This window comes from Leucopleurus acutus (assembly GCF_964270905.1).
Source record: "Leucopleurus acutus genome assembly, chromosome: 8".
Lineage (NCBI taxonomy): Eukaryota > Metazoa > Chordata > Mammalia > Artiodactyla > Delphinidae > Leucopleurus > Leucopleurus acutus.
In genome coordinates, this window is record NC_139151.1 from 33,949,164 (window position 1) to 33,963,356 (window position 14,193).

A 14,193-nucleotide genomic window follows, 5' to 3' on the forward strand; every position below is an offset into this window, starting at 1 on the left:
TAATTCATAGACTATCTCTATGCCAAATTACTTGCAGAACAGATTTTCATTGCCCTTAAAATTATTTGCAGTTAGAAGAAAACCTTGGGCCTAATTCAACACCTTTTTTGGCAGTACGTGGGGAAATGGGTAAGCTCTGTCCCATATTCATTTCATTTTCAAGTTAGCACCCTTGGCAGCATGTCAGTATCTTCAGCTTTTAGTGATCATATATATTTTTTTGTGACTTTATATTTTGTTATTAAAAATAAACATTTACTATATTTGCAGCTAGATAACATAGTACTTGATGAAAAACAATAGCACTTCAGTTCATTTGGACTCACTTTCTATTTACCTTGCACTAATGTAAATGGCTTATTCCCTATCCTAATAACTTGCTCTAGGGATGCATATAGAATAGCATATTGACAAATTTTGCTATTTCACGATGCAATCATACAATATTTTTTGAGAAAATTTTTGTGTACTTATCCTATAATGGACCACACAGTTGAAGTATTTTTTTATATCTCCTGCTGCTTTGTCAATTGGAATAGTCAGCCAAAGGAAAAATGAAAACCAGTAGACTTGGAGTCTTAAGCAAATTTTTCATTCTCAGTTTTGTATTTGTGTTTGAAACAAATCTGCTAGAGACCACTTGCTTAACAAATGGACGGCACACACTCAGGGTCATCAGATATAAAATCAAATTCCAACATACTAAAAAAGTAAAGAATACATTTGACAGAAATTACCTTTGCTTACAAAATTTATTACGTACAATCTGCATATTTTTATTGGACCAATAACTGTCCTCTCCATTTACAAAAACCAAAGAGAAACCTGACGGATAAGTAATATTCCCCCCAACCTCCTGTAAGTGCAACATGTGTAGTTCCAAGTTTTTAACGCTTATCTCAAGGTCCTGGGTCTCCACTTACATTACACTCTATTCACTGCTGTTATCAAGCTAAAGTAAAGAAAAGCAAATTAAGTCTGTAGTTTTCACCAAGAGGTTGAAGGAATCATCAATGCCAAAAGCAACGTTACTGATGACGAGGACGTGGAAAGAGTGTGGAGGGTTGACTGAGCACTAGTGATTTTCCCACCTGTGGAAAAGAGAAGCATTATATGGACAAAATTATTTTGGTTTTGCCTGAGCTAGAAAAGAGTTGTTTTAGGTATATTAAGATAAATGAATGCAACATCAATCCTCTTTCTGATGACAGTGTTCCTTGTGCTTATGAAACAAGATGTTGTCTGGGGTTCTCAAAAGGTATATGGAGGGCAGAAGTGTATATGGAATATTGTGTTAAAAAGGCTGTGTCATGTCAAACAAATACACCTCATCAGGAGATTCAGTATAATTTTCAACATGAGGCACTGATGGAAAATATCCCAAATTCCATGTATGAAAATAAAATAATTTCTATAGTGCACAGTTCAGGAAATGGAGTAAAAATAATTAGCAAAAGTTTGTGGCAACAAGAATTCATAATTTATTTATTTTTATTTTTTTAAGTAAATTTTTAAATTTAATAATAAAATATTAATTTATTTAATTTACTTATGGATCCTTGATTGATTTGACTGTTTCAATTGAGCAGGCTTAAATTATAGGTTCTCATGCCAAACTTGGTAAAGAAAAGGCATCTTTCATTAATCTTACCTCTACCCAGGAGAAGTTCTTCCTTCTTGAGACAAAAGCATTGTATACAGTTAATGTATTAGGGTGGTTGCTTGATTAAACTCACTGATTTGAATGTATTAGTCTGAAGAAGTTTTGATAGCTCCATACATTCACAAACTAAGTACAACCCTTAGACCTAACTTCAGGAATGGTTCTTCAAGCCAGAGGTCTTTGGAAGTATCATCATCATGATTGATATTTAATGAATGCTTATTATATGCCAAGTACTGTACAAAGCCCTTCATACATGTTATTTAATTTGATCTTCACAACATTCCTATGTAGTAAGTGCTATTATTTATCCTGGTGTTGCAGATGGTACCAGGGCTTAAAAAGATTATAGAAACTTGTTTAAAGTCATTGAGCTAGGAATTAGTGGAAAGAGATGCTTTTATATGTTGTCTCTATTAAAACAATGATTGGCCTTGATTAAAACCATGATAGACTAATAATAAAATGTATGAATTGATTTTTGGAATTATTCTTCTGTCACGTTATCCTCTCTGACCAGACTGAGTATAACAGGATTCTGGGTGTGATTTTTGTTACAGGATAGAGTCTAAATTTATTTTTCAGATGCTTCTTTAAGAGCTGAAGAAATTTTGTTTGATAAACTAAACATATACACACTCTAAAAGCAGCAAATCTTCTTTCCTTTGAAAACTGTTACAGCTAAGGCACTAATAAAAGCTATTATTCAACATATTGGGGAGTGTTACATATATTTCAACTTGTACAAAATGGGGTCATTGTGAAGTGCATGGCCACACGTGAGCTATAAGAAAGGCATGATGACAAAGCCTCACTGGAGTGGTATGTGCATGCTTAATAAATGACTGTGAAAACATTCTTTCTGTTTATTTGAGAGTGGCTGCATCCTTGTTAAGTCAACTTACATGATATTTTTACAAAAAAACCCTCACTTTCATAATGCTAAGTAGGAGCTATATCTCAAATTCCACATAGAATCCACAAAGCAAAAATATGCTATTTCAGCATAGCAAAACAAAACAAAACAAAAACAACAACAAACATTGGACTAAGTTCTAGTCCCAGATATAAAACTAACTAACTATTTCACTTGAGCAGGTCATTCAGCTTCTTAGGCTTTTGGTTTTTGGAAAAAGATAAGAAGGAAATCAATCGTTGCTCATGTTTTATCGGTCTAAGAAAATACCATGAGATTTCACTTCATTAAAACTCAGGAAATGGGTTGTACTGGCCAAAGTGTTTTATTAACTAAAACATAAAAGTTGATAAATTTTTTTTTATGGAATAGAAGTTACAAGTTAATTAGAATGTAAATGGGAGAATCAAGGTGTTTGTAAGTACTTTCAATCTTGGGGGTGATATTATTTGGATGATACTTTAGAATCTGATTGTGTTACAGTTGAAAGGAACCTTGGAGAGCCAGAGAATAATAAAATACTTAACTCATAAGTTTGCTAGGAGAATAAAATAAAATGACATATAGAAAACAGCTAGCACAATGCAAAGAACATGACCAGAGTGCAGTAAATGCTCTTTGTATTGTTGTTATTAGAAACTTAAGACTTATCAAGCAGGCAGAGAGTTGTCATCTTTTTCACTTTTCAGAAATAATCTTTAGTTCTTCAATGTGCTCTTGAAAATCTGAACATTTCAATTGTGAATGAATCAGTGTAGAGACATTATTACCTTTCTTGCTCTTGAAACTATAATTTTATAAATAAATCATAAAGTGTATTAAATATTGTGTGACCACTATGTATTTAAGTTCTCAGGTCTTTTCACCTGAATTTCTGAAAAAGTCAGATTTTCTGTATCGTGTGATTTTTATTTTTAAATGTTCATTTTGAAATAATTTTAGATGCACAAAAAGTAGTGAGAATAAAATATTCATCCAGATTCCTTAAATGTTTATGTTTTATCTTCTTGCTCTATTATTCTCTCTATAAATACATACGTTTATTTCCTGAACCATTTGAAAGTAAGTTGAAGACATGATGTACCTTTACCCCTAAATACTTTAATGTGCAGATCCTAAAAATAAGACATTTTCTTGTATACCACAGTACAATTTTTAAAAACAGGAAATTAATGTTGATATAATATTATCTAATTTACAGACATTATTCAAATTTATCAATTGTCCCAATAATGTCCTTTATCTCATCTTATATTTTTATGCAAGAATTTGCTTACCAAGTATTATGGCAACAGCTTTTCCTCAAAGTTTCAATCTATCATATTATTTTCTCCACTATGTTTTCCTTCTATCTCACTTTGTGGCATCAAAAAACAATCATAAGAAATGTCTCTGGTCTTAACCTAAGTTGAGCAATACATTGAATATAATAAAGCCACATTCAGAATTCTACAGAATATCATTGGATACTTCCCTTTAGGTTGATGCTTCTGCTTGAGAATGACTGCTCAATAAATAATATTCATCATTACTTATAATTAAATGTACATTAAACATTTTTATACAAGGCCTTAATAAAAATTGCCCAATATTTTCTCAGTGAGACATTTGTTTAATGAAATCTTTTCCTTTTTTTTTTGACTATCTCAATGAAATGACTACTTTCTTCTGAATTTGCAAAAATCTCCCTTCCTTTAATCAGTTTTCTCTTGTTGGTGTAATAATGATGGCAGTGGGGTTGAATCCTGGTTCTTCTACTTAGTAATAGTGTGATCTTAGGCAAGTTACTTAAATTTTCTCTGTAAAACAAGAATAATGCAACCTACCTCATAGATTGTTAAGAGGATTAAATAAGATGATGTAAGTAAAGCACTTATGACCGTGCCTTATATATAGCAAGGGCTCAGTCAAAGCTAGAAATTATTAATATTGCTAATAATAACAATGATGCTCAAATAAGTTCTAGAGATCTAATATATAGCATAGTGATTGTAATTAATAAAACTGTAATATATACTTGAAAGTTGTTAAGAATGTAGATTTTAAATGTTCTCACTACAAAAAAGAAATAGCAGTTATATGATGTGATGGAGGTATTAGCTATATTTTTGCAATAAATCTGTGTATATATTTGCAATATACAAGTGTATCAAATCAACTGTTGTACACCTTAAACTTATACAATGCTATATCTCAATTATATTTCAATAAAGCTGGAAAAATAAAAAAAAACCAAAGATATTCAATGAAATTTATAATTTATTTTGAAATCAATAAACATAATCAAATTTTAATTTAAAAAGCATTCCCTTTAAACTTTCCTGTCCCTCACTTTCCATTATCTAATAATAAAGGCAATCATGACAATAGAGAAATGGGTATAATATATTAAATTAGTGCAATACTGGTTAAAAGCAATATTGAAAAGCACAAATGACCAGCAAGACACTACTTGAGATCAGGATAGAAAGGGGAATTTCACAAATAAAAATATTTTAATGAAAATGTTAACTCTTTTCTAGATTTGTAGAAATTCCACAGTTGTGAGTGGGCTGCCATGGTTTGTATTAATTGGAGGATCATACAGCAAATCAGAGTAAAATAAGAGAAAATTCAAAGTCTCTGAATCATGCAGTCCATCGTGTTAATTTTGATGAGTTTTACACCATCTTAGTATTGTTAGTGGTTATCAAATTAAGCCTATTGTGTCAAAACTTACCTGAATATGATGAGACCCTGATTTGGGAGCTAGCGGTTCCATCCCCTCCTTCACTGCATGCTCGAACTTCAATAATATAGACTCCAGCATCAGGGAGCGGGACTACTGCTTGAGGTTTCTGTGTTTCAATAATTTGACTGTTGCTGTGACCCTCTTGCCTATAAAATACCTGGGAACAATATCAGATGTTTAAACGTTTGATATTCAATCAAGGATTTCAAATGTTTATTGACTGCCTTCTGTATGTCACATTCTGAGCTAGATACAGGGAGCTTACAGCTTAGACAGATATGTAAGTAAATGCAATGTATGTGTTATATGCAGCTATGGAATATACATAAGGGACTATGGGAATACAAAAGAGAGAGTTTAATTCTGTCTGGTGGTTTAAGGAAGGTTTTTAGGAGAAGGTGATGCTGAGTTAAATATTTAAAAATAAGTAGAGTTCACCAGTTGGAAAAGGCAGGAAAAAAAGTCTACAAAGAGATAAGAGAAGATTAAAAATACATCTAAGCAATAAGAAAGCAATAGCATTAGAAGACATTTGGAAATAGTGAGAAATTGAGGCTAGAGAAGTAGGTAGTGAGGGGGCAGATCATTGAAAGTCTGTTATTCCTGGTTCTTGAAATGAATAGCATTCTGAGGGAGTACTCAAATCTGTCATCTTCAAATCATTTGAAAGGAGTAATCAGAAAATTTGTTAAATACATCAATAATAAATCCTTAACAACGTAGAAGATAGCTGAAAGCTTAAAATTATATTGAGTATTTTTATTTTTACTTTTGTGTTTGCCTTTTGGTAAATTGGCATTTGGATATATTGGGTAGCCAAGTTGTTTTTTGACATCTGTCCATGGTACTAGAATTGAACATGTATTCATGGCAAACAGAGTTTTATAACTACAGATTAGGACACAGAATTATCCTGTGTTTACAGGTCAGAAAACTAATGTCATAGAGATTATATGATTTATACAAGATCATATGGCTAGCTGTAGAAGGAATTGCATTGGAAGATTAGTATTCAGATGATCAGTTCAGAGGTGTTTCACTGTATTATACTGTTTCTACTCATTTGCCCCCAATAAACTTTGTGTGTGTGTGTGTGTGTGTGTGTGTATAATGGTCAAGTAGCAGCAGTTAAGATTTTAAATGCATTTGCATTGTTTCATTGTTTTAGTGCTTTTATCATAATTGTGAGTATTATGATTGCTTTGCATAATGGAGAGAACAGTGGCTTTGCAGTTTCACAGATCTGGATTCAAAACAATCTCCTACAGAACAAAACAAAAAACAATCTCCTACACATTCCTGTCTGAGCAAATTTGAGCAAGTTACTCACCTTTCTAAATCTGAAGTGCCTAACACCTATTTCATGGTTTTGTTAGGAAAATGCATGTAAAATGTCTAGCACAGGACCTGGTAAGCTTAATAAGAGAAAGCGACTTTTTCTGTTGCTATTATTGTTCATTGTCAATGGTCAGTATTTCATTTGCATCATAAAAGATGAACTTCCTTGGGAGACTAGACAAAAATTTATAATACTTTTTGTTTATTAAAAATGTGTTTTGGGCTTCCCTGGTGGCGCAGTGGTTGAGAGTCTGCCTGCCCACGCAGGGGACACGGGTTCATGCCCCGGTCTGGGAGGATCCCACGTGCAGCGGAGCGGCTGGGCCTGTGAGCCATGGCCGCTGGGCCTGCGCGTCTGGAGCCTGTGCTCCGCAATGGGAGAGGCCGCGGCGGTGAGAGGCCCGTACCGCAAAAAAAATAAAAAAAAAGTGTTTTGAACTTGAACTAACCTACATACAAGAAAAAAATACTTTAGAAAAGTAATATTTTCATATATTGAAGCGTGCCCGTACTCGATCCTCCTTTCTGCATTCTGGTAAAGTATGCTGCCTCCATTTACTTTCTCTATCTTTCATGAATTTAAATTTACTTCGGAGTCTTGGGAGAGAAGTAAATTCTCTGTTAAAGTATAAAATATGTGCAATAATTCTATCTACTGAAATTCTTATAGGGAAGGATGCCATAGGTTTAAAATAGTTGGGAAGTGGCAAGAGCAACATCAAATATTTTACTGGGTATCTCATGTGAGTTAGGCACAGTGCTATATACTGGGGATTCATCAGAGAATAAGACTATATGGTCCCCTCATGGCACTTACAGTCTAACAGTGGAGACAGATAAACAGTGCAATTGAGTGTGCTGTGTTCTGCAGTAGGAAACATATTTGATGCTATAGCCACGTACAGAGTGGTACAGATTTGGGAATCAGAAACATTTCTAGGAGGATGCCTATAGCACGTTCTTTTGGCTTTAAAAAATGAAAATTGTATCAAAATTTATGCCTCTCATTTTGACTGTAGCAGCATACTGAATTAGAATTCTGTTCATCCACATGAGGTAATTAGAAAGCAAATTTATGGCAACAAAAAAGTATGTAAATTGGTGAGGATTGGCAGGGGAGGGACTATTTTAGAGGACGTTGTTATTATGGTTCAATAAATTACAATTCTTATGACAAAGAAAAATGCAGTCAATAATGCATATCTAATGTGGCTGTAAAATCCAGAGTTGAAGAAAAATGTGTGGATCAGTTGAGATTTGGGAACAAAGGTAAAGGCAGGAAAATATCAGTTAATGGCAGCAAAAGAAGTTTGAGATTAAATGGGGCTTTAAACAATACATCCAGAGAGATGTAGTGCTATGAGTCAATAAGTAGGTATACTAAGTGAAAAGATACATTAAATTAATGGTTAGTCTTGCGTGATTTAGAGAATCTTAGCTCATTTTAAAGTACTGATTTAGAAGACATGACTCGAATGAGAAATATGAGAAGGTTAAGGAGTTATCAAGACATGTCAGAAATAGTTATTGACAGTAAGAAGACCAGGGAGTACTTTGAGAATTTGGACATTTATAGATTGGAAGTTGCAATGATGGCTATCTCTAGGCATAAAGAAAATTGTCTATTGTCAAGACTATTCTCAAATTCTACTTAAAAAACTTAGCCAAAGAGATGATCCTAAACAAAAATTTAGTGCAGTCCTGTTATTCTCAAAGGCATGATCTAGAAATGGCTAGTTTACATGTCTGATAGTAACAATAATGGTGTGAGTGTGCCTAAAAATATAGCAGAATAAATTTTTGTTAGTTTCACCCACAAGTGTCATTGGAAGGATGGATCCTATTAAATGGAAGGGCTATTCACTTGCTTAGCATCTTGGGTACAATTGTTCTTCACAAAAGTGGGTGAGGGATCCAAAACCCCAGTGGCAATGGGTGGGTGAGGAGGAATCAGCAAGATAGTAGAATCTAGGTGAAAATAAGGTGGGAGGCTCAAGTACCAGTGAGAAACCACAAGCTGTAGGGTGACTCCAAGGACTTTTAAGAACAGGAGTTCCTATGGCAATTTTCAGATGTTTGTTTGTATGCTGTGCCTTTCACTCTGTCTCCCACTGACATTTCCATAAAGTCTTCCTTGTATATATATATACTTGACATTATACAAGCCATTTCTGTTTTAATCTTTAAAAAATATTTTATGATGAAAACATATAAGCATAATCAAATATAGAAATGATGGTATAAACCATAATATATGAGTCTTTTTAACTTGTAGGGATCACAGGAAAGAGGCAGAGTCCCATATTTGGAGTAAATATAAGATAAAGTAACAGCTGTAAGATACAAGAAATCAAGGAGACCAGAATGGCCACAGACCTTAGGCTCCCTGAGAAGCTGGAGAAATATAGGGATGGACTTCAAAGTTCCACAGGCTGTGGAATACAATTTCAGTTCAAGTGTACCTATATCTCAGGAGTCTGGCAGGCCCTAATTGATATCTAAATGGAATAAACAAACAAAAATTTCTGTCTATATTGATGGATCATATAATAACTAGTAAGCTTTGAGCCTGATTTTCCCCATATTCTCCCTAGCTCTATAAATATCAGAAAGTAGAGGTGAGGGAGAAGATGTATGGTGAAGAGGTTGTATATCCAGGAAAGGATATTTCTAGATATAGACAGAAAAAATGAGACCCTGTTTTCTTGATATGTAGCCTGAAGCCCTTATCCTGAATTCCCTCTGAGTGCTTTTGTCTTCTGAATGGACAGAAGTCTGTCTTGGTGGGGAAGGGGATATTTGCTCAAGGGAAAGCATAGCCCCTGGATATTTAGCATTTATTTTCTCTTTCACTTAAGTTTAAGTCTGTATAAGGAGAATAAGGTGGGGATAAGATGGCTGTTTTACTTTATAATCTTGGTAAGTTTCTTTCACAGTACAAAGAAAAAAAATTCTCCATTCTCAAGATCATTAAGGAGAATTATGGCTAAATATACTTTAGTTTTGTTATTGGCATTTCTTTGGAAGTGGTAGTAACAGACATAACATGTGCCAAAATTAGTAAGGATTCTAGATTCAGATCCCAAGCTAGTGGAGTCATAAAAGCAAAGTTTTCTCATTTAAAAATACTTATTTGGGAAAAATAAGTTAAATTAGGAAATTTCTTTGAAGTTTTTGTTCCACTTTCCTGATTTTATATATATATAAAATATGCAGCTAATCTGAATTGGGAAATGTAAAATAAAGTCAAATATTAAAATGACCTGAAGAAGTGATGAATATGCTAAATAAACTCCCAAATTTGACTCATATTTTTAGGTGGGAAGCTATTTTGTTTGAGTGGAAATAATTTGTAGCCATGTCTACAAATGACAATTATTTTCCAGCATTTTTCTTGTTCTTCATGCTTCTATTCCTCTTGCTTGTTAATAGAAGCTGTGATATCTTAAAAGTATTACTTTTAAATCTGGACTTCTTAAACAAAATCCCAAGAAGTCCAAGTTCTCTTGGACAGTCTCAAAGAGCAGTGAGAAATTTCAGTACTAGCTAATTCTATTTATCTGAATAGTTTCAATTTTAATGTGTTTCCTGTGACACTGTCATATATGGTTCAATTCCATTGTTCTTTCACTATAATCTTGGTCACTTTTGAAGTCCCTGATAAGATGTTGTGGTGGGGAGACCTTCTTTTTCTCTTAACACCTTTGAACCAAATTTCCTTTGTTATTGTATCTTTCTCTGGTAATATCTTGTCCTTATGTATGTTGCTGACACCTCAATCTGTGGAATCAAGTAAAGGAGTAAGATTCATGCTTCCTTAGAAAATGGGTTGGTCTAATTCCAAGCTCTGCTGTTTTATCTTATTATCTTATGGGTTTTTTTGTGGTTTATTTTTTTGAGAATAAATTGCATCCAGTATATAATATCTTAACTATAAAAAAGAATAGTTTAATGGATTATTTATGGATCAAGCCTATGGAACAAATCCATTCTTCTCCATATTTATCACATTTCAATCATTTTCACAATCTGGAAAATTTCTAGATGAGGACTTTTTCTTAATTCATCCATCTTAAACTGGACTTGATATAAAACATGGAATATACAATCCCTGCACTTTAAACCTCAGGCATTAACTCCTAGTTTCCAGCTTCAAATTTACATACAATGTATATTTCTAGTGATCTCTTTTGATTTTATAAGCAAAGTAACTTGGCCAGGACAAAAAGTAAAAATAAATTTACTTTCCTTTTGATATTGCAATTAATTGTGGAAGTTCTCTCTTGCCCTGATTAGCAGGAAATCCTCTACTGCAAATTTTCCAAGAATCTCAAGAGGCAACTTAGTCTTAATACAGCAAGCTTACCTCAAATTACCTCATGGAAAGAGAAAAGATTAGTGTGTTGACATGTCCCTAATTTTGTTAATTTTTTTGTGACAGCCACACACAATTATGTTTAAGAAGATGGGGCTCTTAAGAGTGGTGCCACTCTTGGTCTGGCAGTAGTTTTTTGGGGATGTAGTAGGAATCAAAGTCTTCTCCCTCTGAGTACCATACTAGCCACTCCATATTTGTGTGAACCTTCCTCCAGATGGTACAGCTCTTTCACTGCATGCAGATCCTTGCCTAAGGCTGTAGTAGTTCTCCTCCAACTCATGCACAGAAAAGGGGGCTCCAAGCTTGTGTCCTCTGGGTTCCATCTCTTTAGTAAATATTCACAGCTATTGTTCCTAATCATATTCCTGTTCCATTATGCCTGTGTCAATAGGAGCTTTCATGCTTAGTCACCTGCCCTGTGAAAACCAGACCTTCCCAGGAGAATCCAGGCTCTATGTTAAGCCTCAATCATCAATCTGAAGTCCCCTTTCCCTCACAGGGCACTTTGTGTCATTCCTGCCAGGTCTCTAACTGGGGATTAGCCCATACATCAGAAGTTCTAATAAGGTTTAGTTACAAAAGAACAGGCTTTGAGGTCTCACTCCATTTGTTATCAGCAGAGTCCTTTCTTACGAACTAGATTTTCCTTCTCAGGGACATAAGGAGGTGAGACCATTTCAAGGAAATAAAAGAAAAAAATCCTCTGTCAACATGTACCTACTTGTCATTATTTATACAACTAAGATGGACCATGTTAGTGATTACCTGCTCCACAACAATGTATTCCAGGTGACTTGTGCTGTCTTCATTGAGACAGAACTGGCAGGCAACTTTTAAAGATCAGTTTCTTCTGTTAAAATATTTGAAAATTCCACCTTACTAGGTGGAATTCTTCCAATAACAATAAGAAAGACAGTAGCTATTTTTCAATGAGCACTTCTTATATGCTAAGCATTTTACACAAATTATCTTACTTAATCCTTAAAATAATCTGTATAATATGTTATCATTATTTTTGCATTTTTTTGAAGTTAAAATGAAACTCAAGTTAAGCAACTAGCTCAAAGTTACAAAACTGGGATTTGAACTCAAGTCTGTCTGACTCAGAAGCCAGTTCTCTTTTCCTATTCCACCACAACACATGGGAAGGCCACGATAGGAAAAACACACAGCTGATAATACACACTTGTGAGTAATTGCATAAAATACCTCAAGTTGGGTCAAAAAATAATTTATTCATCCACTCTAGAAATGTTAGGGATAAAGAGATGAGTAAGACAGAGGCCTTGCTTTCAATCATATATAAACAGCGTGGGGAGACAGTCACATGTAAAGAGGTGAGCAATGACAGAAGTAGAAGTGGCAAATGCGAGCAACAAGGAGGGTCATCCCACCTGGGAGCCCTATGCCGAGGCTCATGTATTTTCCATGTGGTATGGTATTTCTTTTCTCACCTGAAAGGTGCCTGAAGCCAAATGGCTCCTCTAGGAAGTCATATGCTTTTATCTAGCTCTTTCTTGCGTCTATTTGCCTCTCCAGTTTGGGAGATTGCTTGCTAGAGTTCTAATGACATTAGATTGGTTCTCGGGTGGTCCATCACCATTTCTGGCCAGACTGTTACCCTTAATCATTGAAGGGTATCTTTGCCTTAGAATACAAGTTGTGAAGATGAGAGGAAGGATGTGGAAAGAAGAGGACTAAGAGAAGGATACAGAAGATGGCACATCTGCCCTCCCCCCAAAGATCAAATTCAATACCCACGCGGATTAGGACAGATTTGAGTGTGAGTGTTTAATTGTGAGGATGTCTATGATCCATACCAATCATAGTCTGTAAGAATTGCTACAGTTTGTGCCTTAAGATATTCTTAATGGGAATTATCTAACTTAAAAATATATTCCATTTATAACTTTTTCAGTTTTTAGCTTCAGAATTTTAGCACTTTATATACAAAGTGCTGTGTTACCATCTCTGATAGTTGAACAGCCACCTAAATGATGCTTTTCAGTCAAATATGATCATTGAAATTTTTTAAAAAATCTGCTATAAATAATATTCCACTAATGAATCAGTATGAGTTTAAGACAATAAATAGAATCTGATGTTATGGAAAAAAGAATTTGAAATTCAGCCAATTCAATATATTGACCACATATTTTAAAATCAGAGACAAAGCTGTTTTTCAAAAACAAACTGCCTAAACATTTTTATATTTGCAGATCTCTTGCTGGCACATAGCAGGATGACCATACGTGAAATGTTGTATCTCTTTTGGAGCTTGCTGTCTCTCTCCATGGTCTCTTTCCTATCCCCTGTGCTGACGCTAGCATTTTTTCTTCTTGTGTTTCTTTGCTAATGGAAAGTCTTTATACTCAAACTATGTGGTCCAGTTTTTTCCATCTGCCAGGACAGTTTGTCTTTGGGAAGAGAATGCCAAGACTCTCTAAGTTCTGCTTGTCCTGACACTGTTTCATGAGTCATTTTTACCCTGTATTCAAATTGTTGTTGTCTTTCCTACCCATTCCCTTCTTGTGCCTTGTGTAGCTGAAACTGATTTTGATTGCCTTGGATTCCCCACTGCAGGAAGGCTCTTTCTAAGATACAGGTAGAAAAATGATTGAGAAAAAAATAGGTATGTCAATAGGTCTTTATACACCTTTTAAATTACACATCCTCACATTAGCGATTTTTTAGATGAGAGTCTATCCAAAGAGTGAAAAAACACTGACCTTGTAGCCCATGACTTCAGACTCGTTGGCTAATGGTCTGACAGGTTCCCAGTCCAGAGAAAGCTGAGAGCCTTGCTGCTCCCACCTGAGGTTGTTAGGTGCTTGACTGGGAGCTACAAAATAAAAAGCAAAAGTGAGTGGACAAAGAGTCTTAAATACATTTATTCACTTAAATCCTTGTATTTCAGTCTTTTCTTGTATTCAGTCTTTTCTTGTGAGTACATCAGTCTTTTCTAGTTGACTGGCACCATAGGCTTCTTTCCAGCTAGAGTCAGATAAGGAAGGTTTTGCTCCAGGAGTGTCATTTTAATAGCTACTCTGCTGAGTTTTTGAACCTGAATACTTTTATCTCCCTTCTGTGTCAAAATCGCTTAGCCTTGTTTCACAGGACGATAACCCTTATCTACTATGAATACAAAATTTTCTGAGCTAGTTTTG

At 34.6% G+C, this 14,193-nt stretch overlaps 1 protein-coding gene across 3 annotated transcripts in view; it reads right to left on the reverse strand.

The window, feature by feature from the left end:
* Nucleotides 1-987: 987 nt before the first annotated feature.
* CNTN5 (contactin 5) overlaps nucleotides 988-14,193 on the reverse strand; it is a gene marked incomplete at both ends in the record, with an annotated part of 797,505 nt that continues 784,299 nt past the window's right edge. For all 3 annotated transcript variants that reach the window (XM_082845318.1, XM_082845317.1, XM_082845316.1), the window contains 3 exons: nucleotides 988-1,091; nucleotides 5,299-5,467; nucleotides 13,756-13,868. In XM_082845318.1, the coding sequence (XP_082701444.1) occupies nucleotides 988-1,091; nucleotides 5,299-5,467; nucleotides 13,756-13,868 (386 nt within the window). The remainder of the gene's footprint in view (nucleotides 1,092-5,298; nucleotides 5,468-13,755; nucleotides 13,869-14,193) is intronic.